At 41.3% G+C, this 27,265-nt stretch overlaps 1 protein-coding gene across 16 annotated transcripts in view; it reads right to left on the bottom strand.

The window, feature by feature from the left end:
• The window catches only part of CAST (calpastatin), a 109,128-nt gene that overhangs the window by 38,098 nt on the left and 43,765 nt on the right, over nt 1–27,265 (bottom strand). For 9 of the 16 annotated variants that reach the window (XM_073888441.1, XM_073888444.1, XM_025866825.2 and 6 more), the window contains 7 exons: nt 12,731–12,790; nt 8,653–8,718; nt 8,009–8,050; nt 6,589–6,645; nt 6,131–6,244; nt 5,012–5,095; nt 1,316–1,384 (listed from right to left, as the gene is read on the bottom strand). In XM_073888441.1, the coding sequence (XP_073744542.1) occupies nt 1,316–1,384; nt 5,012–5,095; nt 6,131–6,244; nt 6,589–6,645; nt 8,009–8,050; nt 8,653–8,718; nt 12,731–12,790 (492 nt within the window). The remainder of the gene's footprint in view (nt 1–1,315; nt 1,385–5,011; nt 5,096–6,130; nt 6,245–6,588; nt 6,646–8,008; nt 8,051–8,652; nt 8,719–12,730; nt 12,791–27,265) is intronic. The other 7 variants (XM_025866814.2, XM_025866815.2, XM_025866817.2 and 4 more) reach the window with 2 other exon arrangements.

Here is a 27,265-nt window from a genome sequence, read left to right as displayed (position 1 = left end):
TCACTTCTGATTTAAAAAAAAATTCTGTACAGAAAAACACCAAACATCAAAAGTTCTTCAAACATCAAAATAGTTAAAATCTGGTCTCTAATACTTTATTATATAAGGTCCCAGAATACACATTCTAGGTTAGAAGGACAGAAAGCCACGTTCAAGTAAGAATCACAACTTCAGGGGTGCCTGGGTGGCTCAGTTGGTTGGATGTCTGACTCTTGATTTTGGCTCAGGTCTTGATCTCAGGGTTATGGGATCAAGCCCTGCATAAGGCTCCACCCTGGGCAGGAAGCCTGTTTAAGATTCTCTCTCCCCCTCTCCCTCTGCCCCTTACCCCCTTAAAAAAAAAAAAAATTACAACTTCAGTAAATCTAATGGCATTAACTACATGAACAAATGGATGGTTTGTTAAAGCTGCCAGTCCAATGTAATGACAGTTTAAAAAAAAAAATGAATGATCATGTTACTGTATGCAATGGGAGAAATAGCTTGGTATTTATCGCTTATCAGTAGTTTTCCTACTTATCAGTAGTTTTTTCAGTTACATATTGACAAAGAACTCCAACAAAATCTCTATATAGCACCTCTTCCAAATAGAGTATTTCAAAAATGGATTGCCTGTGTTCTTTCATTCATTTGTGGTTTTTTGTTCTCTTGCTTGCCCAAAGATGTTTACAAAGCAAATTACCCGAAAGGAATGTTAAGCTTACAAGAAGTGACAATTTACTCCGTCAATATGGACTTGAATCAGTATAATGAATGAAAGAGTGCCTCCATCCTATCTCTGAGGTTAAAAATGATTCAGTGTGAAGAGTACACTGCATTTAAAAGGGAAAACAAGAATTCTGGGAAAGACCCTTTATTTACTTTATTTAAGTAAGATTAAAAATGATTAATTTTTTTTCCCTTCAACTACCATATTCCCACTACAATTTTAGGAACTCACCTGATCATGTCATACAATTTGGGACCTCTTAGCTTTAAACCCATTCATTTGAGAATTTCAGAATGAAGAAGTGCCTTATACTCTTTAGTGACACCTCTGGTTAAAGAAGTTATATTTCCAAGAGAGAAACTGGAATGTAAACTCCACGGGGTATAATGAGTTTTCAGAACAGAGGGTTACAATAAAAAATGTTACAAACATACCCGAAAAAAAAAAAAATCACACTTTTAGCTTACAGCGATAATTCATTAAAAAGGTCTTTAGGTTAATCCCACCTCATATGGTTTGCCCTTGAAAAAAACCAGATCAAGAATAAACTATAGAGACCACGAATAAGTAAGTATCTGATGTAGAAATGCACTGCTATCTTCATACCTTTCCAGATGGTTTACCCGGTTTGGATTCAACTGGTACAGCCGACGTTAATGATTTCTTTTCTTTTTTCTGGTGAGGTTTTAGAAAGAAATAAAAACTCCTTCTCACATACCTTTATATTCAATAATTTAACAAATTCAAATTGAATGATTAAATAATCCAATAAAATTCAATGACATTACATATTTAAAAATGAGTTCATTAAAATATTAGTAGCATTGATCATATACTGAACACCTGCTCTGAGCCAGGTAACATGTTGTATGCGTTCTACCCTCCATCAGGACAGCGTTAAATAACATTAATTTCATTTAGTGATAAGGACAGCAAGACTCAGAGAGGTTAAGTAATTTTTCCCAGGTCACACAGTAAAGGAAAGACCAAGGCTTGAATCTAGAACTGCATCTCTTTCTTCGTGGCTCTTGGTTGCCTCCCCCAGGATCCAGTCAGTCTGCAGCGCTCAGGACTTTTTTCCTCTAAGCGGCCACTTCTCCCTGCTGCTCTTTCAACCTCTTACTGCACGCAGTAAGACCTTCACACTCCCGGCTTTAGCATTTCATCATCCACTCCTTTCTTAATCTCCCTACAATGAATTTCTTTCCCAGCACTGCTTCCGTCGCTCTTTCAGAGACTGCCAACAACCCTCCAATCTGCACTCTCCATGCCTCCCCCCGGACAGAGTCGTCCCTGAAGCCTGACCTCAGTAAGCACCCTTCTCCCAATCATCCCAGTCTCCCCCTGGCATCTGTGCTGTCCGGTCTCTGCCATCTCTTCCGCTCTGCCCCCAGCCCTACCCACTGCGCATGTTTCTGCCCAGCACTGGGGGGTCTTAAGCGAAATCATTCTCTGGGGCCAGGGCCGAGCGCTTGCGGGGACCAGCAGGAACTAGACGGGCAAAGGGGTCAGGCTGAAAACAACAGGACGCCATCGCCCGTGGAGGTCTCTGGAACACAGGCAGCAGAGCTTGGGGGTGGAGAGCACACCAGCTGCCACGCGCTGGCTGCATGAGTCATCCGGCAGGTCACGTCTTCTGTAGCTCAGTATTGTCACGTGTGACAGGGACTGCGCCTGCCTCGGGGCCTTGTGAGGACTGGACAAACTCAGTTACTCAAGTGTGGAAGCCAGTGTCTGGTGCATGCTAAGCACCACCTAGGTACTTGTTGTCTGACTAAGTGCTAAGTAAGTGATGACTGCAACTGTTAAAAACACGGTGGGCGCCAGCAGGGTGAGAGGCTGAGTCTGGGCAACTGAATCCCCTTCCAGGATTTGACCACAACCTTATGCAGATATTCATTCCTATTTGTTCTCCCCTCCTCCCCACCCCGCCCCCGCCCCAGCCTTCTGCTCACTCTCTCCATTCTCCTGTAGTTCAAAACAACATTCATTCCAATTGCCTCTCTGCACACCCCTCTCCAACATGCCACATCAGCCTATCCACTTTTCACGCTCAACCTTCTGACTCTGTCCACCAGTAGTGGTAACCAGGGACCAGCTCGAAATTTAGGGAGGCGCTCACTCTCAGCATCCGAGTGGGCCCTGTGCTTGCAGGAACCTGACAGCAACCCCCTGCCTCACCTCAGGGTTACCTAGTTCATCCAGACCCTGACGCCCCAGGTTATCTCAGAGTTGACGTGACCATTGCCCACTGCAGGCAATCGTTCTCTAAGACCCAAAGATCTTCCCTTGGCAATGCCTCCTGCATTCCTCCCCACTGTCTCATTCTATCCTAGCTCTAAGTTACACTAAATTAGGACTCAGCAGGACTAGGGCACAGTCCTTGACCAGCCTTGCGATCTCTGTTCCCATTTCATCCACCCACTGCGGTCGCCCAGTCCTGCAGCTGGGTGCACTCACATCACTTGTCTGCTCTCTAACCTTCAAGGCTGAATAGCTACCACCCCTGTCAACTCCTCTCAGCATTCCGCACAGCTGTGCCTGGACCTGTCTTTCTGGTCTTACATTCCCACCACGCACCTCCCCGGTGCCCCACCCGTGGTCGAACGTGCTTTGTACCCAGAACACATCCCACACTTTTCCACTCTGATGCATCTGCAAGCCTGCCATTCTAGCTATCCCTTCGTGCCCAGCTCAAACTGGATCCACTCAGAGTGCCGTGGATTCCTGAAAACTGACAGAATCCCTTGGCTCCTCAACAGCTCCTTACAGGGAGCTGTCTTAATCTGCCTTGGAATGCAGTCCCTGGAGACTCCATCTTCTTCCCACCCCTGGACGGGCTGGCCTGCCACTAAGGAGTCCTGCAGTCACACCACAGTGCTTTAAATGTGGTACGTACCACCCCCCTCCCCAAAAGGAAGATCTGATCAATCCCATTTTATGGGAGACGAATCAGACGTAAACAAAAATGAAATGCTTTGCCCCAAGTTCGAGCGCAGGTCAATGCACTCCAGACTTCCACATAAGCCTCTTATTTTACTGTTTAGCTTTCACTTTTTCCCTGGCTACTTGATACCTAGCACAAAATTCCAGAATGATTACAGTTTTAAGTCTTTTTGAATAAATCTAATCCTCTGTCTTAAATCTATCCATTTTTCAAGCCATTTCATCTAAGTACCCCTCATCAACACCACACAGTAACGTGTGTCCCCAGAGTGGGGACAGGAGTGCGAGTCTCAAGGTCATATTCAAGTGGTCTGCTGGAAGAAAACACATTTTTTAAAAATTTGAGTATTTTCATTTAAACGTTCATGTAAGTTTTGCTATCACTCCAAACAGTATCTGCATTAGTTTGGACACAAACGAATGTGCCTCTTCCTTTTCAAGATCTGAGAAAAACTGATCTTTCCAGGAGAGGTGCAGTACTTTTATACTATGACTTTCCTCACCATCTAGCCTGCAGGGGGATAACTTTCCCATTTTGAAAAGCAGGAAAACAGATAAATACATGTGACTTAAAAAAAAAAAAAGTTTCATTTCCATCTTCTTATTTTCTTATTCAAGAGAGATAGGTAGCATTTCTAGGGAGACATGGCCTCTAAACCGATTACTGACTCTGCATTGCTATGGGTACAAACAGTAGACTACTTCCCTTCTTACATTTCCAGGCTAGTATCTGAAAGAGGTCCTCAAATGATCTAAGGAAGACTCGCCCATCATTAGTCAGAAGGACACACATCCTCTCTCCTGGGAGGGCTGGAATATCTCCTTCCAAAACTTCCCCCATCAACTCATGGAGAAGTCTGGACTGTTGGTGACTTACTCCTACACCAAGATAGATGCTGTCCATGGTGAAAGCTGAGAGAAGTGCTTGTTCAAATATAGCAACTTTATCTGGTTTATTTCAAACCAATAAATCTTAAAAGCAGGATCTGAGTCAACTCACATTTTAATTTTCTTGGTACTGATACCACGCCTTATACATGGCAGGTGTTCAATAAGCATTTATTCAATATATGAATTCTTAAATCAGTTTTGCTAACCTGCTCATTCTATATCCTTTAGATGCGTGCTCTTCTTCATTAAATTTCACATAAGAACAGTGTTTGGTTTTCCCAAATACCGGTTATTTGAGTGTGGCAGCACCACAACCCTGAATTGTCCCTGAGAAGCAGACATAAAGCCCAGGGGTCTGGAAGGGGTCTTCAGCAAGCACGCATTTCTCACAGAACAGACCCCATAGACGGCAAGGCCCACATACACTCTATGCCCGCCTGTGTGCGCTCGCCTGTGTGCGCTCACCTGTTTAGCTGGGGTGGCAGATGCTGCAGCTAGCCCAGCAACAATGCCCTCCCGGCCGGCAGAAACTGCATCCTGTAATTTAGTCTAAAGGTGGGGAAAAAAGATGAACAGAACTAAGTATCTTTGAATGACTATTTTCAAGATCATGCATTGCAAGTATCACTACTGAGCCAGTTCACTATCATGGACATCTTGCAGAGGAAGGGGTACTAGCTCCTACTGCACAAGATACAACCCTGGGCAGTGCATGAGGCTGGACTCCAGAGCTGACAGAGTCCGTGCAGGTGCAGAGAGTCGAGTGGGCCAGGTAGGGACCGCGATGAACTGGACTACATATACCACGTATAAAGCTCTAGTCAATTGTTGCCATAGCACCTGCTTTTTCTGGAGAAGCTAGAAATTTGGATTTTATATGAAACATTATGACTTTAATTGTTGGCAGCTCATTAAAAATAATTTCAATAATACTATAAGCCAAACAAAACAAATTTGAACAAAACACATAAATGGCTGCATACAACTGGTGGGCCAGAAACATGTAACCTCTTCTTTCAAGTCCATTGTTAAGCAGGCCTACTTGACGTCTTCCAAGAGCTCTTGATGGAAGAGTTCTTCTCGTAAATGTTTATTCTTCTAATAGTTGACCTCCATTACCTGTGCAAATATGGAATCTATTTCTGGCTCTATAAATTCATCTCTCCTACAACAAAATTCTCAACACCTCTTTCAGACTGCCATGTAAAGAGCAGATCATACAGATCATGTGTGGTCCTATAGCCCTGAGGAGAGGGGTCCAGGAGGCAAGTTCTATCCCAAGCTTCCTGCCTGTGAGACACCAGAGCCTGCTGCCTTGCAGTCACGACTGGGCATTGCTGGGCAGTAGAGGCTGGACCAAAAGTCCCCACAACCCATCTGATGTACTTCTTGAACTTTTCATAGGGCCGAGTTTCCAAAAGCCTATTTGCAAAACCAGCAAAATGATAGCCCCAAATCATTACAATACAGAATACATTCAGCATAGCTCCACAGATTCGGCGACACATGTCCACGTAGATGGAGGACCTGCATCTTACTCCCTATTTGATGGTAGTGTTTTCTTAATCAATCTGACTTACTTACCTTTGGTTTTGTTGATTTCTCTGACGTCAGCTGCTCACTTGATCTGGACGCTGCTTTTTCCTTATGAACATGCTTGCTTTCTGTATCTGTTGCATGCTTGGATAGGCTCTTTGGCTGAAACACACACACACACACACACACACACACACACACACTGTTTACAAGATGACAAACAGCAATGCTTTTCTCTGTGTGATGCCAAGTGTTCCTAACAGTTGTGTTCTATGTAGTTTTGAATTGTACTAATCTCAATTCATGCGACATCAATGTGATTACTTTGAGATACAAGATTTGAAATACGTATCCTTCCTTCCATTTGCAAACTGCAAATCCTACTATTGCCACATGGTGGTGCCATTATAGGCAGAAAAACAAACACATAGGACAGTTCAGAATTCTATCCCTCACACACACAAAAAGGCTTCATCAATTATCAAGTCCTAATGATGGTCATTTACCTCTTTGTGTTCCTTTGGCTTTACTTCTTGGGTTTTTTTCTCATGAACCACAGATGGCTGTCAATTTCAAAAGATAAAATCTCAATCACATTGGAGACCTTTATTTTTTTCCAAATAGGCTCAAGAACAAAAATCCCAATTAGACCCTTCTGCCTCTCTTGGGAAAGGCCCACTTAGAGAAATACACATGTGCTACCTGTCAACAGTTACCCTCCCAACAGACTGATAATGACAACAATAAGAGTAATGAAAAATTCAGTATTTCATTTAGAAAGATTTTTCAACTAGGTATGTATCTCTAACTTACTGGCTGTGTTTTACAATTCATACAGATCATTTGGTAACTGCAGTTCTAATCACAGAGATGTCACATGAGCACCGTGACCTCTGAATCTGTTGATAGGGAATCCCACTCTAGAAGTTCTTTTAAAAATCTCCCTTCATAGGAGATGAACACTGTAATTTAATGATTTACATAGTCTTTTCGGTATCACAACTAGAGAAGAAGGTAACACCAGAAACCCAATTCTCTTGAGTTTGGGCAAACAGTCAAAACATTTCAATATGGAGTAGTGGACAATTTCCAGCTTGCTGGTGAATTCCTCCTCTACAGTGGAGCTATGGAATTATCCTGAGGGGATGGGAACCCAGAGGTCCTACATAAAATCAGATAAGCCTTACCTTCTACCCAGATGACCTCACCTTTGCCTCCATTTCAAGTACATCTCTGTGCTTTCCCACAGGAAACCTTGCGCTCTTATCTGAGTGCTTAAGCATGGTCACTTAAAAGAAGTAATATGTAGCATCTTACGAAGGAGAAACATTTGCCCTGACTGCAGACACCCTGGGGTCCATCTCCACATGGATACAGACTGGCTGTCAATCTAGATGGCCATGAGTCTGGAAGCCATTCCCAAGGGAAAGTCAGAGCTGTCTCCTGAGAACCTGAGAACCAGTTCCATAAGCTGAGATAAGACTATTAAGATAAACCTGTGGGCCTCTTGGGAAAGACTCATCTGTAAGTCACCTAGGTGCTGAGTGCTGAGTTCAGAAGACACGTGTACTCTGGACGTCCCATCTTTTAAAGTAATTGGACTCTCATTGCCCTTTGTCCTTTCTCCTTTGTTCCTGCTGTTTGTTAACAGTTACTTCACCTCTAACAAAAATGTAGATTTGAACAAAATGCCTTCCGAAACATACTGTTCTCAGGCATAAAATACATTCATTTTTACAATATATGTATTTATTATAACTAATCACGCATGCTCTGTATAATCTTGTTTAAAAAGGTAATCCAAAATCAATTAAATTAGCTGACAAAAATTCCTTTTCCCATTCAGTAGCACCAACAGAGGGAACTGGCTATTCATTATTATTACTAAGAATCCAAGTAACTCACTAGTTGACTTAAATCGCTTACCTTAGTTGACTGTGGATTCTTCTCAGGTTCTGTTTTTGCAGCCTAAACTCAGAAAAATACAGAAAGGGGAGAGGGAAGGAATTAAGGAAGAAAGGAAAAATAGACATAGTTTACAAGGTTTAACATAGATTTTCTTCAACTAAGAAAGCTCAGAGGAGAGGACTCTGATGTAAATATACACTTTATGAGTTAAGTTTACTATACTTTGCTTGGCATTTTAACTCTTTAGTAAACATTTAAGCACTCGGATATTCTACTCTTACCTTCAGACAGCAGTTTACATCTTACCTTTGTTATATGCATCAAAGATACTTAAACATTTATTACTATGAACACTGTAGCTAATATATAAGCAAAATGAAATACACATCCTCATCCTTCAAAGGCAATGCCATATCTCTGAGTGAAATACCACGGGTTTTTGGCTGCCAGTGTGAAACAATGGGATGGCGACAGAGGTGTAGAAAGCAGTGACATTTAGTTTTAGTGCCAGAGTATCAGCGATGGGTCACTAAGGCCCACCAGAAAGTCTGCGATGGGTGAGAGTTACGGAAGATCTGGAACTGCCATTATTAGTGTGTGCTGAGCAGCTGAAGTGGCCATTAGCAAACAGAAACATCCCCTAGTATGATGAACCACATCACCTGTTTTTTGTGTCTTTTCTTGTTAGGAGAATGCTGTCGTTCTGTCTGTTTGCTGACTGGAATAGCCTAATACAAAAGCACAGCCCCAAGTGTGATTTTATTTTATGACAATCAAATAGGTAACCTGTATCATAGGGCTAAATGTTTCTATCAAATACCCTTCCGCTCAGCTACTGCATCTATTCCATGCATATGTACTATATAACTCCAAGAAGTTGCAGACACTAAAATTCTAAAGCCTCCAGCAAATATTCCAGTTTGGATTTACTTTTTTTCAGTGGTAAGAATCTGCAAGACTGCCATTAGGAAAACTAACTTCTGACCCCTTTCCTTCACCTTCACTGTGTACAGGCTGCTTGGGCCATTTTTTCCACCTTTATTTCTAACATTTGGTTATGAACAAATCAACAGTCACAAGTGGTGTCAAAAGTTTTCTGAAACTTTACAATTCTGTAAATAGTGCACAGATTTTTATTGCACAATATAATCTAAATTTCCAGGAATGCTTCAGAAGAGCTGGTTGTGTCCCGTGGTCCATAGTCTCTCATGGTTCGTCTCCCTCTCTGATTTTTCCCCCTTCAGATCTCCCTCCCTTCCCCTATGGTCCTCGGTGCTATTGCTTACGATGAGCACTGGGTGTTATACGTAACTAATGAATCATTGAACGCTACATCAAAAACTAATGATGTATTACACAGTGGCTAACTGATCATAATAACAAAATGGACAAAGAAAAGAAGAAGAGCTGGTTGTGGGGCACCACTGACTCTTGATTTCAGTTCAGGTCATGATCTCAGGGTCCTGGGATCCAGTCCCACATCAGGCTCTGCACTGAGCATGGAGCCTGCTTGAAAATCTTTTTCTCCCTCTCCCACTGCCCCACCCCTGGCTTGTACTTGCTATCAAAAAAAAAAGAGAGACAGAGAGAGAGAGAGAGAGCTGGTTGTGACTTAAGCCCTCTACTGGAGTATTTTACACAGTTTTACCCAACCAAAGGTCATCTGTATCAAAAAATACAATTCCTTAAGTACATACATGAATTCTCGGTACAGGCAAAACATGAAAACCGGATTAAACACTTCTGAACTTTTCAAAGTAAAAATTAAAGTATTAATTAAAAATTAGGCCTAATACTTCCTACCATTTCTTTCCCTTTTATCTATTTGCTGGTATTAACATAAACTCTCATTTTTTATTCTATTATCTAAAAAGCCAACACCAAATATCCTCTTAATTTATCATGTCATGTGCTTCAGCCATGAAGATACATACGTTCCTCCCATAATGGACCCTCGTTACCAACATGTGCATTGTTTTGGGAAGGAAACAAAGTTCATAATCACAGGGATCTTTTCAAAGAAATTTTAAGTTTTGGATCCTTCCAAACTGGATTTTTGCTAATTAGTTTCTGCAACTGCTACTACGCTTTTCTGAGTTTATGCAAATGCAATTTATTAAATGATTAAGAAGGAAAATAAGCCAGCTGATATTGTAGTGGTTTGGATCTATTAATAGCTTCTACTCTGTAATTTGGTAATCAAGATTTTGCATGGAAGAACTCTAGAAAACAATTAAGAATTCACGTTCACACATGCAAGCAGCTTATAATGGCATATTTTTTATTAGTACTCAATAATACATTACCTAAATTTATTTTTACTGAAGGTGGTGGGGCTTAACGTAATAGTGATGACAATCAATGCTTATTGATTACCTCTTAGTAACAGGGACTGTTCTGAACTTCACATGTGCCAACTCACTTGGTCCTCACGAGAATTCTGAGACAGGTGGTATCTCATCATCATCATCATCATCATCATCCCCACTTCGTGGATGAGAAAATGAGCCACACAGAAGTTAAATAATTCCCCAAGGACACCCAGGGTGGAGCTGGGGTTTTGTGTGCTCAATCACTGCACTTCACTGCATCGTCTCTCCAGCACTAGTCAGCTCCTGCTGGGTACCTGCTGGGGGATGGGCCCTATCTAATACCCTTACGTGTTTGTTTTCTTACACAGCCTTGTGAAATAGGTACTATTATCCAAACTGTACAAATAAGGAAATGAAAGCAAAGAGGAGTTTCCAAACACCATGGCTGGTAGGAAAGGAGATTCACAGCAGGCCCTCTGGCTGCATGGTTCCCGCTATGTAGTCTTGCAGTGGTCACACCCTGAGTAGAAATGATCTGACCTTCCACCGGAAGCACAGCAGTGTGACCACCAATTCTAATGTGCCAGGGCGAGAGAGACAGAACTTAAGATCTAGACATATCACCCCCCTTCAGAGGTAGGTAGACTTTTATTTGAAAGATGTAGAACAAGACAAAGATTTGGTATAGGTATTATCTTGAATTAATATTTTTTCTAAAAGCTCAAACTATTTGAAGAAATATGCTCAAGTTCACAAAAATCTTCAAGGGAAGGCTAGTATAAATGTTGTGACCCATACATCAGAAGCACACGAATCTAATTAACGAGAACAGTGTGACTGAAATCCACCCAGAAAAGACTGCTGATGCCAAAAGTGGTCTGGAGGCAGCCACTGGTGATATTCCACCATCAAGACACTTAGTTTTGCCCCTCCCTCTTTTCCCCCACTTTCTTCTCTCTCTCCTCCCAGCCTCCAGTTCTGTAGGACTGCCAGGAATTCTCATGATTAATGCTTAGCAAGAGCTGAAGGGTTTGTTGACACTTGCTATGGAAAACAGGACACCCTTGAAATAAGAAGCATTGGTCCTTGAGCAGAGTTGGGGCAAAGGATCAGAGTTAGGCAATGGGTCAAATGAGAACCACAATAATGAGGAGGAAATCCTAGATGTGTGGCTCTTTCTGTACTTTTCATGGACTCTGAATTCAATGATAATGGCTGATGCTTCTCCTACTGTCTTAGGGTTAAGACCGAGATCAGATTTTTTTTTTTTTTTTTTTTTTTTACTATTTTAAGATTAAACTTGGTCTAAGTACGTAGGGACAATTAATAGATGAATTAAGGATCAGATCATGTATATTCTGAAAACAAAAAATTCATGTAAAATACTAAATAACAATTTTAGATTAAAAACTTTTAAATCAAAATGAATGCTAAATGACATTTATAAGAGATTTGAACAGTGTATTTCAAGAGATCTGCAATGTCCTTCAAAAACAGTTCAACATGAGACCATAGGATCTCTCAACAGCACGAAATTACAGTGCCAGTACTAAATTACGGCATAGGATCCCCCTGGGACAGCAAAGCAATATGGAAGACAGAAAACAAATCATGTCAGTGATTTTAAACAAGGGCAACTTAATAACAGAGCTGGGTTAGCTCTTAAAAACACCCAGGAATACTGGCTCATAAAAATTAGTTGAGAGCATCTTGATAATATCCCTGCTTTAATTCTCTAACCCAGAATAGTCCCGAGAAACAGCCTGAGACATGGTAAGGAAGGGGGAGGCAGCTTCTGGCAACTCTTCAGAACTAGGGTTTACTCTATGTGGCCACAACACTGGACAATATTCTTTTATTTTTTCTTCTCAGATTCCAGGAAATAATTACTAGAATAAATCCCAAATAGAGCTCAAAGGTTTATCAATAAGACGTTGCCCTATAGGACTAAAATTTCACAAAGAAACTTAAAATATCCAAAATAACAGTATCTGTGTGTCGTCACTTAGTGTAAACTTAGTGTAAACTTTCTCTTTCTTACATTTAGTTTTAAGTGGCCAGAATAATAAAACCATTTTAATAAGAAGTTAAGAATTCATATTCTTCACTAGATCCACAGAAATGCACCTAGATCATCTTATAATTTAAAAACTCCATCAAGTCTAGGACCAAAAAAATCTCTGGATGACTACTCTTTTCTAGATATTCTGAAATAATGTACAAGTGTACACCGGATATTTGAGGCAAATATTAAAAGCAAAGGTAAATTTCCAAAGACCCTTCTAAATTAGGAAGAAAATGTTTCCTTTCATAACTTAAGCTTCTTAGGACACACAAATCATTTGTCCGTCAGTCTACATTTGTTCTGCTTTACAAAATAATCACTTAGAGGCATTCACCCAAGTACACCCATGAAGACCCTTCATACCTTGGCTTCCATGGGATTCATACTGGAAGACTTGCTGGTGGAAGCAGAAGAAGCTGATGCCTAGAAAGTAAAGAAAGAGAAAGTCTGATTCTGGTTAACCTACAAATACTTTGTCTTTTGGCTCCTCTTAACCATGCTTGTTCTTAACTCTACCTTGGTTTACCTCTTCTAGAGGACAACCCCCACAAAAGTCCAGTAGGTGATATTGCCCAGTGGGCAAAAGCCTTTATAAACAGATCAAATGGGTTTAAATTTTTGAGTGTACTACTTATTAAATAATCTTGGGCCATTTTCTGATCTTTCGTTTCCCCTTTCTCAATTTTTCTTTAGTAGATCACCATCTTGTAAGTTTCTTACTACCTGGTACATAAGCGGTCAGTATCTTAATTACTGTATTACTTTCCAAAGAACACAGTATTACTTTCCAAATTGACAGAATTTTGTTCAAATGCAAGCCCTGCCAATTACTAGCTCTGTGACTTTCAGTCTTAGTTTCCCAGTTATATAAAAGGAGGCCAACATCTCTTTTGCAGGATTTTAAGTATTTGAGATAATAAAATGTCTGGCATATCGTAGGTGCTCATTAAATTACTAATGCATTATTCCTAAGACATTATACAAGACAGAAGGAGCAGGATGTAGTGCTGGAAAACACTCAGGAGGATCAGAATTGTCCTTTCAGTGTCACATAAGGAAGAGAAGGTGGGAGTGGGGTTGCAAAGGGGATACTGCTATACTATTTATCTCATCCAGGCTCCTCCTGGAGGGCAAGAGATGATGAATGGTAACTGAAGTTTCAAGATACACCATTCCTAGGGATGCAAGGGGGCGGTGGAATTAGTCCCTGCAATCTAATCACCCAAGCAGTGGGATGTGCATAGGGATACTTGCACAGTACTGACTACTGTCCTAGTATGTAACCTTCATTACCCTGGTTAATAATAAATCAATCACTACCTTTGGGAATTCCAACCTAGGCTCACTTAAACCTCCTTAATATTTGAGTCTGTTAGGTTTTAGAGCTTAGGGATTCCACCTGGCATAAGGTGCCTTCTTAAGTAACCGGCTGCCAGTCAACAGCTGCTGCCCTGCCAATAATACCCAGAGTCTGTCTCTGATGTCTGGCTCTGAGCCATTTCAGAGGCCAAGTCCCAGGACTGGAGGAGCCCGTCCAGGCTGGTCCTCTAGCTCTACCGCCCCCCCCACACACACACACTACCACTCAACGTGATTGTATGAACCTACTATAACTCATGGCCCAGGAACAAAATCACCTTCCCCACAGACCTACTTAATGTAGAACATTTTGGTGCTATTAGTAAATTACCACAATTTACAGATAAAAAGCCCAAAGTTTTAGCATATTGATTTTAAATATTTCAAATAAAGATTTTATTTATTAGAGACAGACAGAGACAGAGATAGCAACAGAGATAGCGAGAGCAAGCATGAGCAGGGAGGAGACAGAGAAGCAGGCTTCCCGCAGAGCAGGGAACCTGATGTGGGGCTCCAACCCAGGACCCTGGGATCATGACCTGAGCCGAAGGCAGACACCCAACGGACTGAGCCACCCAGGTGCCCCAGTATATTGATATTTCAAACAAACCATATGAACTTTATTCCTGAGCACCCTCTGGCACCAATTGGGCACCCCCTCTCTCCAAAATATACCAAACCTGGTCACTGTAGCAGGCATGGCGCTCTCCCATTCTCTTTGGGACAAAGAGCGAGAAGATGGACCAAGGTAGATTCTCCCATCAAATTGATGAACAAATAGATGGATACTCCTTTTTCCTTGAGATTTTTTTAATTTGTGAGAATTAACGTACCCATTTGCCACAGCCCATTCCTTCAATGATTTCCCTCAATCATACAAAACCAAAGACCAAACGCTCTACATAAAAGTGCTTTTCAGGGGCTCTTGGATGGCTCAGTTGGTTATGTGTCTGACTCTTGGTTTCGGCTTGGGTCATGATCTCAGGGTCATGATTTCATGGGTCATGGGATCAGGCCCCCGTCAGGCTCTGAGCTCAGCAGGGAGTCTGCTTGAGATTCTCTCCCTCTGCCCCTCCCCCCTTTCTAAAATAAATAAATCTTTTCTTAAAAGTGCATTTAAGCTGCAAATCCTTAGGTAAACATTATTTCTAAACCTCTATGTTTATTAAAACATTCCTGAAGTCTTATAGCCTTCGAGTTTCCAATCTGCCTTACTACTTTATTAAGCAATAGCTGGATGTGATCCTCAAATCCTATAGCCTTTCCAAGTCCCCCCACCTGAGAACAGTAAAATCTACATGGATAGCCATCAATAAGCATGGAGAGGTAATTATGGGTATTTAGCTGAAGGCCCTGGCCACACCTGTTCTCAGCATAGATCCCTCCATGGAAGTCCTATCCCATCACAAAGCCAACTAAATATTTTGAAACTGAAATAGGAAAGCTACTTCATGGGATCTGAAAATAAGGAAAATAATCCCACCCTATTGTGAACCCATTCAATTCCCGGTGAACTGTGATTTGTTCTATTTTATTCTATTTATAAAGACAATGAACTTTTCATATTTGTTATCTCTGGTAAAGGACTGAATACATTTTCAATCTTCTGCACACTATTTGAATATCTAATCATGGGTGTGAATAACTGATAGTTAAAATTTTTTGAAGAGTTTATCCACAAAGCTTTGAATTGAAGAACTTTAAAGATAAACCTTTCAGAGGTTTTTAAACATTTGGAGAAAGCGCTATCTCATGGAGGTTAAGTGCCCTGTCAAATTTTCCACAGTTCACTGGCTCCACAAGTAGTTACCTACCCGGCACATAGTTTGTGCCAAGTACTATGTCAGGTGACAGGAACACGGTGGAGAAATTGCTAGACATGTTCCTGCCATTGTGGAACTTTCAGCCTCATCATTAATAGAATAATCACTGCAGTAATTACTTGTGGTAAGCGCTATAAAGGAAAATCAGACTCCCATGCAAACAGAGACCTGGCAACCAGAGTTAGTTCATGACACAGTCGGGACAGGTGATGCTGAGGAAGTGACGTGGAGATTAAAGGATGAGGGGGCATCACCCAGGCAAAGGCTGCGGATGAGGGGGAGGGAGTGCTCTGAGCTGTATGTGCCCGGGCTGGGACCTAGGCCACCTGACTTCTATGTCAGTGACCCTCTGCTGCAGGATCTACCACACGGCCAGTCCGGTTAACATCGAGGGGCAGACACTTTTAAAGCACAACCATCAGTGCTCACACATACCAAAATAGCTCTGTGGGATTAGTGCTGTCCGTCAGAGTAAAGTGCGGCTACAACAGTATCTCCCTCTCAAATGACCCATGCAAATCTCTTCACATCCAGAGTATTATTAGTCATTTATAAACTTAAAGCATAAATCAGGGTAACAAAGAACGGAGAAAAAGTACATTATAATCATACTCTACCCACCCATTCGACAACTGCTATTTTAAAAGCAATGAGCTGGGGGCTGAGTATACACAATGAAGAAGACACCAGCTCTGCCTTGAAAGAGCTCAGTCCAGGAAGATAAACCAACAGCAGGTTTATGTTACAAATGAAGTGCTCTGACAGAGGTGGAAAAGAATCCTATGTGACAGAACAAATGTTTGAGTTCTAAGCTTCAGGCCCACCTCAAATAATCTTGCTGTATTGTCAAATTACATTAAAATAAACCAATGCTGATGAGAAAGTAATTGCAACCTAGAAAAAAATATTTAATCCTGTACTTAATCAATATGACCTTATTCAACATCTCTTTAAATTTGTTTACTTGCTACAGTGAAAAATTTGGAAATTTCCTATAGTAAACGATTACAGATAGGAGGGGAAGATGGTATGCTTTTAAGACCCTTGGAAAATAGAAAAAAACCCTTTCCTTCCAAACGTCCATCAACTGATGAATGGATAAAAAAGTGGTATATATACACAATGGAGTATTACTCAGCCATCAAAAGAATGAAATCTTGCCATTTGCAACGATGTGGATGCAACTAAGGGTATTACAGTAAGTGAAATAAGTCAGAGAAAGCCAAACACCATATGATTTCATCCATATGCAGAATTTACGAAAGAAAACAGATGGATATAAGGGGTAAAAAAAAAAAAAAAAAAAAAGGGCAAACCATAAAACAGACTCTTAACTACAGAGAACAAACTGAGGGTTGCTTGAGGGGAGGTGGGGGGATGGGTTAAATAGGTGATGGGTTTTAAGGAGGGCACTTGTGATGAGTACTACCTGCTACATATAAGTGATGAATCATTAAATTCTACTCCTGAAACCAAAATTACACTATATGTTAACTGGAATTTCCATAAAAACTCGCAACAAACAAACAAAAAAGGAACTCCTTCCCTTTTTCACATATATTTTGCAAAGGTCTCCCGAAGTCCAGCTTCTTAGCCCTCTCACCCATTCTGGACAGATTAATCTTCCGGCATGACACTCTCACGCACATCTAAAGGAGAACCAGTGGGGACTCGCGCTGCACCACACCGAAGGCCTTTCTCTCGCCTTTCCAGACCCCGGTCCTCCAATCCCTTCCCATCTCCCAACGCAGAACAGCAGCTCCAGGCAGCCGGCCGTCCCCTTCTCAGAGCACACCTCACTCATGGCTCCCTTTCTATTTTATTCACACACGTGCTACTGGTTGGTATGCTTCTCTTTGCAAAATACCCAAACCCTACATACCCTTCCTTTCAGGTGTCTCTCACTAGCTCCCAGCCCCAGCATTAGAACTTGCAGCATTCCAGCCACCCTCAGCAGTCCCGATGGGCCTCCTCCGTTCCCACCTCCAGCACCTTACACCGTCAGGTAACCACGTTAACTGCCTCAGGAAGTCCTCCTCCACGAGAGGGCGTCCCTTTAGAAGAGCAGTCTGTCAGCTACGCTCATCTGCTGACCCCATTCTTACCCATGGCACATTCCTGTCCACGGGTTTTCCTTGATTCTGCAGGGTGTATGGTAAGGACCAACCTCAACCATCGTGTGGTGCTGGATGTGACCACAGAGGGTTGTGAGCCCACCCCCAGGCCCTGCTGAATAGGCTGCACTGGGAGAGTTAAGGGATCCCTCAGGAGGGTCTGGGTCCTAGAGGATTTGCTAATCCATTCCGCTGCCATTAAATCTGGCTGACGAAAAAAATTACTTCCTCAGCTCCTTAGTTGTCTACCACAAAAACAGAGTTCCCTCCCTTGCTTGGGGGTGCCAGAAGCCTTTCAGTTCTCTGCAGGTGCTGCCAGCTGGCTTGTGAGAGTGAGTCCTCCTTACCTTCCCTCATGTCATTCGACCTCACCTTGCTCTTCCCAGCCCTGGCTGGCGTGGTACCAACAGCGGGCCAGCAGATGAGTCAACGGGTGCTCCTGAGCCCAACCCGTCTTCCTGTCCCCACCCCTCCCAGGCAGCATCCCCAGGTCCTCCCACCCACAGCACGAATCACCCTTCCCATATCCGGCGACCTCTGCTATGGAGCGTTACTAGAACACCTGCCACATGTACGCACATGCCTCTTCCACCTGCTGATCCATCCACGATTCCATACTGAATCCCTGACTGTCCTCTCCCTCATGGCTGCTATGCCAGAGAGACTCCACGCTCTCTCCTCCACCCTCTGAACCCATTTCCTTCTGGAAGCCTCTTCGGATTGCTCCATTCTTCTATTTCAACCTCAGTCACAAGCCCTCTGCCTTCTCTCTCACACTGCTGTGCCCCCAGAAAGCTGACTTCTCCCAGGACTTTAACCACCATTCATTATGTGAACAATTCTCCATTCCTTTCCGGCAGCCCTACCTTATCACCAGACTACATTATTTTGCCTTAAAACGAGGACATCGAGAAAGACAGATGCGGGTTTAACTCCCTGCTCCAGCACTTATTAATCCGCATTAACCTCCTGGGGCCTCCATTCCCGCAGCTGTAAAATGGGAGGAAAACCACCTGCCTCTGGAGTGGCTGCGAGGGCCACATGACATCATGTAGGGAACTCATCTGGCCCTGAATCAGCCGGGTTCAGGCCCAGGGCCGCTTCCAGTCCTCATCACCATTCCGTCCTTGTCATTTCTATTGCCACCCACACTCCTGCTCTAATCACGTACCTCCCACACCTGGATTACATCAGGCCCTTTAATAGTTTCCATGCCCTGTTCTCCCACCCCCTGACCTACCCCATTCTCTGGCTTCCATTTCATTCTATAGCTATCTACTTTATCTGAAAAAATATGTACCATATTCTCACTGTGATGAAATAGTAAGTTCTCAACAGATTCGCACTGTGTCCTAGATAAAGTCCAATGTCTTCTACCTGAACTTTAGACTCATTACTTGGCCTAACCCACTTACTCCACTATTTCTCTGTGACGTATGCCATGTCTTCCCCCCAGCTAGGATGGTGTCCTTCCTGTCTCACAGGCAACTCATCAGGCAGCATAACTCACTGGTTAAGAGTGTGAGGCGGGCTCTGGGCTCAAGAACGTCCGGATGAATTTCAGCTAACAGTGAATTCAGGAGCAACCTCAAGTAAGTTACGGTGCTTCAGTGTCCTCATCTTTGAAATGGGAATAGTAATAATTCTCACCCCATTCGGGTTAAGTGAGTTAATGTATACGAACCAGTAATAACACTGTTTGGCAAGTGGTAAGCACTGGGCAAATGCTAGTTAGTATTACCACCACCATCACTACCATGCTCCCTTCCTTCTCTGGGTGTCTCATCTTGCTATTCCCACTGCCTAGGAAGGCTTTTCTCTGCTTGGCCCCACCCATCCCTACCCTTGAAGATTTAGCTCAAGATACAACACGTGAATCTGCTTTAGCTCGTATTACTTTCTCAACCCCTACATATGTTTGTACTTCTCACTTGGGCACTTCATCACATGCTGTGTTAGAGGGTTCCTGAGCTCATTTCTAAGTATATGTCACTTGTTATCAGTGAAGCTATAAAATGATCATGAGACAGGGGTCATTTCTGCTCCCCACAGTGTCTACCACAGTGCTAAGTATATAGTAGCAGAGAGGAGCTAAAAAAAAATCAGTTGAAGGGCACCTGGCTGGCTCAGTCAGAAGAGCATGCAACCCTTGATCTCAGGTTGTGAGTTCAAGCCCCACACTGGGGGGGTAGAGATTACTTAAATAAAACTTAAAAAAAAAATCACGGTTGATTCCAATCTTTGTTTCCATTGTCTAATCATCAATTAATGTTTCATTTTAACAGAGATACAGGTTTTGTTTTTAAAGACTTAACTTGTTTGAGAGAGAGAGTGAGCTTGAGCAAGAGCAGGGGCAGAAGGAAAGAATCTCAAGCAGACTCCCTGCTGAGCCCAACAGGAGGCTCAATCTCAGGACCGAGATCACGACCTGAGCCAAAATCAAGAACGGGACACAACCGACTAAGCCGCCCCGGGGCCCCAAAGATATCGTTTAATACCTCTTTTCTTTTTTTTTTTTAAGCTAGAATCAGGAACATTAATTAATACATTAGAAAACTTAAGTTTCAGTCTTCTGGCTTCTCAGTGGCCCTGACTCCACAAGCAAGCCCATTAAATCTGCTAAGTATCTCGTTTCCCATAATGGGAACACCATGCACCCTACAGAGTTATTGTGAGGGTCAAGTTAGATACCAAATATTAGGACAATTTAGGCAAAACACAAAATAAATATAAACCTTTTCTAAATTAAATGATTTTTAACTTTTTAAAACTAGTTCTGCTAGAGGCACATGAGAAAACCAAATCATGTTACTGAACCACAGTAAGATTCTTATTTAATAACAATCTCAAATAATGAAAGAAAGAAAATGATGGATTTTTTATAAAGAAGTTCTTTCCTCGTAGAACTTTTAAGACAGACCTGAACATGAGCTCCACAAGGCCAGGGGCCGTGCCTACCTCAGCTGCTGCACGTCCCCAGAGCCTGGCAACAGTAGTTGCCTAACAAGTATTTGTTAAATAAATTATGAATCTGTGCATGAATAAGCACAAGAGTAGTAACTGATGGCTCAAAAGCAATCTTACATAGTTTTACTCATTCGTCAGAAATTTTATTCAAAGCACAAGTTAGGGAAACATAATTTAAACACCTAGTCATTTCCATCACCATTGTCTTCAAAAGGGACATATAAAGAGCACATATATACACAAAAACATCCCTAAGCCACTTCCAGTACAACATCTGGAACAAACAACGGGCAGCAGAAGAGGGGCTTTCTGAGGAAAGCAGGGACATTCCTCAGAAATACCATTTATGGACCCAGGTTTACATTTTTCTTTCTGTAATGACCGATTTTTCACTTCAGGAAGTGAATGTTCCAAGGTTTAAGTTTGTCTATTGTTTGCCATGCTGTCACACCATAACATACATTCTTCCAATGCCTTTAATTATTTAGTATAATAATGATGTTCTTAAGGAGGCCTTCAATACAGTCACCTAACAAAGAATGTGTTTAATCGTAACCCAAAACACGATTCCAGTGAAACATAAACAGTGAATCATCTAGGAATGAAGTGGAACCATCTCTACGGGGGAGAACATGCAGATCTACTTTGTGCCAGGAGATCTGCTAAAGGCACCAACTTACACCCCAGCGTGTACATAATACGAGATAAGGTTGTGATAGGATCTTAAGTACAGTGTGATGTTACAAGAGACGAGAAGAGGGGGACCACTTCTGAGACGTGTGTTTGGGAGATGGTTAGGAAAGGCTTCACAGAAGAGAATGAAACTATTATTTACTGTGGTGTCGTCAACAGGGAGGCAGGGACTACAGAATCTCCCATGTGACAGGTGCTTTGCATAACTGATTTCAGGGTATCTTCAAAAAAATCCTTGGAGGTAACCATTATTATCCGCATTTTATAAATGAGGAAACTGAGGCTCAGGGAAGTTAGGTAACTTATCTAAGGTTTCACAGTTAAGAAGTAGGGCTTGGATTTGAGCACAGATATGATAGCGATGCCCATGAATTTTGTTGTAATAAGTGGACTCCCCTTTCTCCAAAAATTAAAATATTTGGATTTTAAAAAAAGAGAGAGAGAAGGAGGCTGAGACAAGACAGTCATAACAGGCAAGCACAACAGCCTGAGCAAGCCTCAGAGGTGGGAAGAGATACTCAGTCTTGAGTGCAGTAGGTGAAGTGAAGGAAAGTACTGCAAAATGAGGCAATCTGAACACTATCTGCGGGACACAGGAGGATCCATCTCAACTGAGTACACTGTACATTCACAAAATATATTAAAAGGGACCCACAGACTTAAGATAAAAACAGAAAGCTCTTTTTGCTCTGGGAAGTGGAGAGCACATAAGTTTTGGCCTCTGATGCAAGGAGTGGGCAAACCTCAAAATAAACATCCAAACGTTGCCTGGCAACCACAATAGCCAGGGCTCATCTGTGAGCTAAATCCATGCCAGAGATTACAGAAGTTTTGGCCACACCCTGTGAGTGTCTAATTATAAGCTCTGACACTGGGCCACCCCAAATGCTTAAAAAAAAAAATCCACAAAAGGCATGAAATTGAACTTCAGGTACAAGGCAACTTTCACTGCTTTGCACACTCCAGTTTTCCAGTGTTTTGTTTTGTTTTGTTTTGTTTTCTGGAATGATAATTATTTTGTGGGCAAAGGAAAGGGCAAGCCACAGAGCCCCGTTCAGTCATTAAAGAGTAGAAAGGCAGCTTTTTTTCTGAAGTTGTGTTCATGCTTCTAGGGATCCTGGGCATGAAATAATTCCAACTGTGTCTGACTTTGCCCAAGATAAAGCAGAGAGGTTAGACCTGGAAAAGAGAGCCTATTCTCTTCTCCTTATGCCTACCTAGAAAAGGTCTGTCTGGCCAGGATTTTCCTAAGACTGTGAGTCAAGCAATTTCAGAATAGAAGATAATAATGAACAGTGAGGAAGACGGACTGCCTTTGACAAGCTGTGTGAACTTGAGTCTTAACCTCCCTGAACAGGGTTTCCTCATCGGTAAGCTGTCGGGCTTGAGAATTCTATAGTTCAGCAACTCTGATATTCTGTGCTATAATGATGTGAAGCTTATTAAATAATGTACCCAAGGAGAGATGTTCAAATGGGAAATAGGGGTGTTCAGCCTCTGGAGTCCCACACACCTGGGGTCCAATTCCAGCTGTGTAACTTCAGCAAGCTGCTCAACTTTTCCAAACATGAGTTTTTAATTTGTTAAATGGGTATAAAAACAGTAAGGATTAAATGAGGGTATGTTTATAAAGTGCCTGGCTCAGTGCCTAGCACATGGTAAATCAATTCAAATCAGTGATTTTTAAAAATTTTATTAATACAAGGGACACCTGGGTGGCTCAGTCAAGCGACTGCCTTCGGCTCAGGTCATGATCCTGGCGTCCCAGGATCGAGTCCCACATCAGGCTCCCTGCTCAGCAGGGAGTCGGCTTCTCCCTCTGACCCTCCCCCCTCTCATGCTCTCTCTCTCTCACACTCTCTCCCTCAAATCAATAAAAAAATAAAATCTTAAAAAAATTTTTATTAATACCAACAGCCTCAAAAGTTTCTCTTTCTTCAGTCTCACCACGGGAGAGCAGTTCTGTGGTAACCACTGCTTTGAAAAGTTAAACACAAATGTTATTTAGCTTTCTTAAGGAAAAAAGGGTACTATTATTTTACATTATGGATTATTCTTTATTTTATTTTTTGTTCTTTTTTATTATTTTATTATTTTTCTTTGGATTCAATCTATGTTCTAGATCTATGTTCAAGTCAATACAGGAACAGGAATCTTGGTAGCAGGAGCACAGATTTTTCTAAATCCTAAAAGATTATGTGCTCATTAATGCATATATGGTTACTGATGGCATATTATATAAAAAATATATTCTAAGCTCTGCTGAACAACTGTCTCAGAGCCTTTCAGCTTGGCTTCCGTTGGGTTTCCAAACAATGGAGAGAGAACCTGAGAACTGTTATAAGTCCTTATGTTATAAAACCAACTTCCAATCTCAATCTCTACAAGGATAACGGACTCTAACGGAAAACGAGAGGGAGTTCATGAAGAACCAATCACGTGGGAACTGAAATATGGGCCTGTCACACGACCATCTAGCTTCCCACTGAAGCATGTTCTTAATAAGCCTTAAATAATAGGAATTATAACAAAGTTGCCTGTGCAAGCTGATTTTCAAATAATCAAAATGAAAATGTGAGGTGAAGTCAAATGTCATTCCAGAAACCATATAAGCAAAACAAATTCACAAATGTCTGCTGACCGCAAATTTAATCTTTTTTTTTTTTTTAAGATTTTACTTATTTAAGAGAGAACGAAAGCGAGAGAGAGCACAGAGGGAGAGGGTGAAGCAGACTCCCCGCGGAGCAGGGAGCCCGATGCAGGGCTCGATCCCAGGACCCTGAGATCATGACCTGAGCCGAAGGCAGACGCTTTAACTGACTGAGCCACCCAGGCGCCCCTTAATCTTTTCAAATATTAAAGAGGTAGTGTTGTCTAGTGATTAGGAGAATGGCTCTGTAGGCAGACATCTGAGTTTGAATTCCAGCTCTGCTACCAGTTGTGTGAACTTGAGCAAATACCTGAACTGCTCTGCGCCTCAGTTTCCTTGTCTATAAAACAGGAATAATAATAACAGTACCTTTCATTGCATTTTCCCACTTTGCCCTAGGAAATAATTCAGTGAAACAGAAGAATGGATTTTTTAGGTTCTTTTGAAATTGATGTAAATTGATCATTTGAATTGATGAACATTGCTGCTTACCTAAGTAAAAAATTCTGTATTTCCTACATGATAAGGGACTTCTCAGTTATATACTATTTAATCTACAACTTAAAAATTTCATACTCAAAAATGGCTAATTTATGCCTTCTCTGTTGCCTACTTAAACGTCTAAAGAAACTCTGTCAAAAAAACTATTATTTTCCAATTCCAGTGTACAATACTCTCTTTCACACAAGGAGGAAACTTCATTCATCAGAGAATTTCAGCCATATTAAGATACTGAGTATAACAACAGAAAACCTAATATTGATTTCTAGTGTTTTTGAATTTAGATACACATTCACCTCTCAATTAAACTACCTAGATATAAACTACTGAGTGGAAGATTTTATAAGACCAGCCCACTGAAAAGAACATTAGAATCAAATAAAACCTTGCTACCATGTGGCCCAGGGTAAATTATTTAATCTCTCTGAGCCTTAGTCTTCTCATTTATAAATTGGTCCTTGTACCCTCTTACCTAGTTGCAAAATAGGCAAGCAACTCTTTAAAATTTTTTTAAGTTTATTTTTTTAGTAATCTCTACACCCAATGTAGGGCTCAAACTCATAGCCCCAAATCAAGAGTCATGTGGTTTTCCAACTGAGACAGCCAGGAGCCCCACAAAATTTGTTAACTCTTAAGAGGATGAAATGAAACCCTATGTAAATCACTTAGCACAGTTGTTTGATAAATTAATAAATGGTTGGTTAATTTCTCTTTCCATTGATTTTTAAATATCTGGATCCTGGAGAGCTTCTCCAAACGACATACATGCTACTGGACTTAACCCCTCCCCCAGAGCATTCTAGAATTATCTTCAGATTATCAGCACTAGCTGGAATGTTCTTTGTTAAGCTTTTATTTCCTGTTGATTGTCTTTCCATTTTGAATAGCAAACAAACCTTCAGTACACTGGTCCGTAGGAGAATGTGGAGAAGTTATACATACACAGAGAAGATGTGGTTTATCACTAGTTCAACTGGAAATCAATTGGAGTGTTGTACAAAGATTTTAATTGCAAATATGTACATCACTATTCATCACATTTAATCTTTGGAAATATGTGAAGAGGTGTAAGAATATGACTGTCAGAAGAACAAGAGAAAAAAACAATTCTAATTTGTGAGGCTAGGAATCCTGTCTCACCACAAGAACATTAGTTGAGAATAATTCAACACCAATCACTGCAATAATTAAAAGATTCTTGAAAGCAAGGGAAGCCTCAAACTCAATAGTCAAAAGAAGTTAACCTTTCCTTTTGGATCTCTGAATATTCAGCAAGGGGGTACACTGTTTCTTAATGATGTAGACACTTTATGGCTAAAATGTCATACAATGATTACTTGGTTGACTGATTAAAAACTCAAGTTTACAGTAAGATATCATATGGATGATAATTTAGGTTTTATAATACTGCTAGGCAAAAATAATCACTAATGTGAACTGTTGAAACTTTTCGTGAAATATATAGGAATGTGCAATAATTTAAACATTTTGTACTAAAAATATGCATAATGTTTGCTGGCAATCAAAGTTATGTCAAATCACTTGGCAACGTAACCGGCCAAGCTTTAACACCTTAGCTCAGCGCAGTGATTCCTGGTCCAGGCAGTATGGGGGGAGGGAGGCAGACAATGAACACTCAGAAGCCTGTAAAAGGGAAATGGTGGGAGGAAGAGGGAAGAACGGCTATAGACTGAAAAGCTGTAAGCCTCTCAGGTGATTCTGAAACTCCTTGATATTGAGAGAATCACTGCTTTAAACAGTTTAAAACAAGATGACCTTACAGTGGGTCAGGGAAATAACCATTTTCTACCACCTAAAATCCACTGGCACTTTTTTCCTGGTGACAAACTCAGTCTCTTCATACTTTCATTGGGTCAGAAGGAAGGAACCAGACTACATAAGATATTAGGATAGACTGACAAAATTATTTTGCAAAAGTACTTTCCAGCCAGTTTTTAAAGGAAGATTTTTGGTGCTGATATTGCCAACCCAGGTTAATAAAGAGCATAGATATTCCCTAAAAAGACAGCCCTGCAATACCTCAAGAATATCTGTCCTCTCCAGTTGGTGTGTTCTAAAACCCAGGGACACTTGATACTTGTGATTATGCCCACATCAGCTTTCTTACACTATAAGGCAAGAGTATGCAGTAGACATCACCAATCCCAATACTGCTATCATTTTATAGGCAGGTATTCTGGACCAATGGAGAAACGCCTAATGCTACACACATCCAGGATGCAGCTCAGCTATAAGTGTGTGTGTGCCTGTGTATATTTATTATATATATATATATATATATATATATTTGTTACATATATACTTACACATTAAAAGGATCCAATTTTCAAATGACTAATTGAATTTTCAGAAAATAATATTTGTCTATCTTTGTAGATTGGGGTCTAAAATTCAAATGAAAGTATGTGCTAGGTGATGTGAACGAGTCTATCAGGTCAGTATGAAGACAGGGTAATGGGCTTTGTGACAAAGTAGAACATACATTCCCCATTTAAAGGCTTTCAAACATTTACAATACATTGCACATGCCTAAAAATAATAGTCTGAATTCTGATGGAAGAAGCCCTTTCTATTCCAGGTACATAGAAAGAAATACTGGATAAATTTTGACATAAAAAATTAAAGACAAAGATAAATAAAGAGATGGTGAATATAAGAGAAGAATCCTCGAAGATTAAAAATTCTGGCTACCAGTTTCAATTCCCTGCTATAGACCAAGCCCTCTGATACATCTCTGTAAATAAAATATTATGAAAAGATGCATGTGTGA

This window comes from Callorhinus ursinus, unplaced genomic scaffold (assembly GCF_003265705.2).
Source record: "Callorhinus ursinus isolate GAN/ISIS: 27379988/994484 unplaced genomic scaffold, GSC_fseal_2.0 scaffold3, whole genome shotgun sequence".
Taxonomy (NCBI): domain Eukaryota; kingdom Metazoa; phylum Chordata; class Mammalia; order Carnivora; family Otariidae; genus Callorhinus; species Callorhinus ursinus.
The sequence above is the reverse complement of the archived record's forward strand: the minus strand, read 5'-3'. Positions and strand labels throughout refer to the sequence as shown.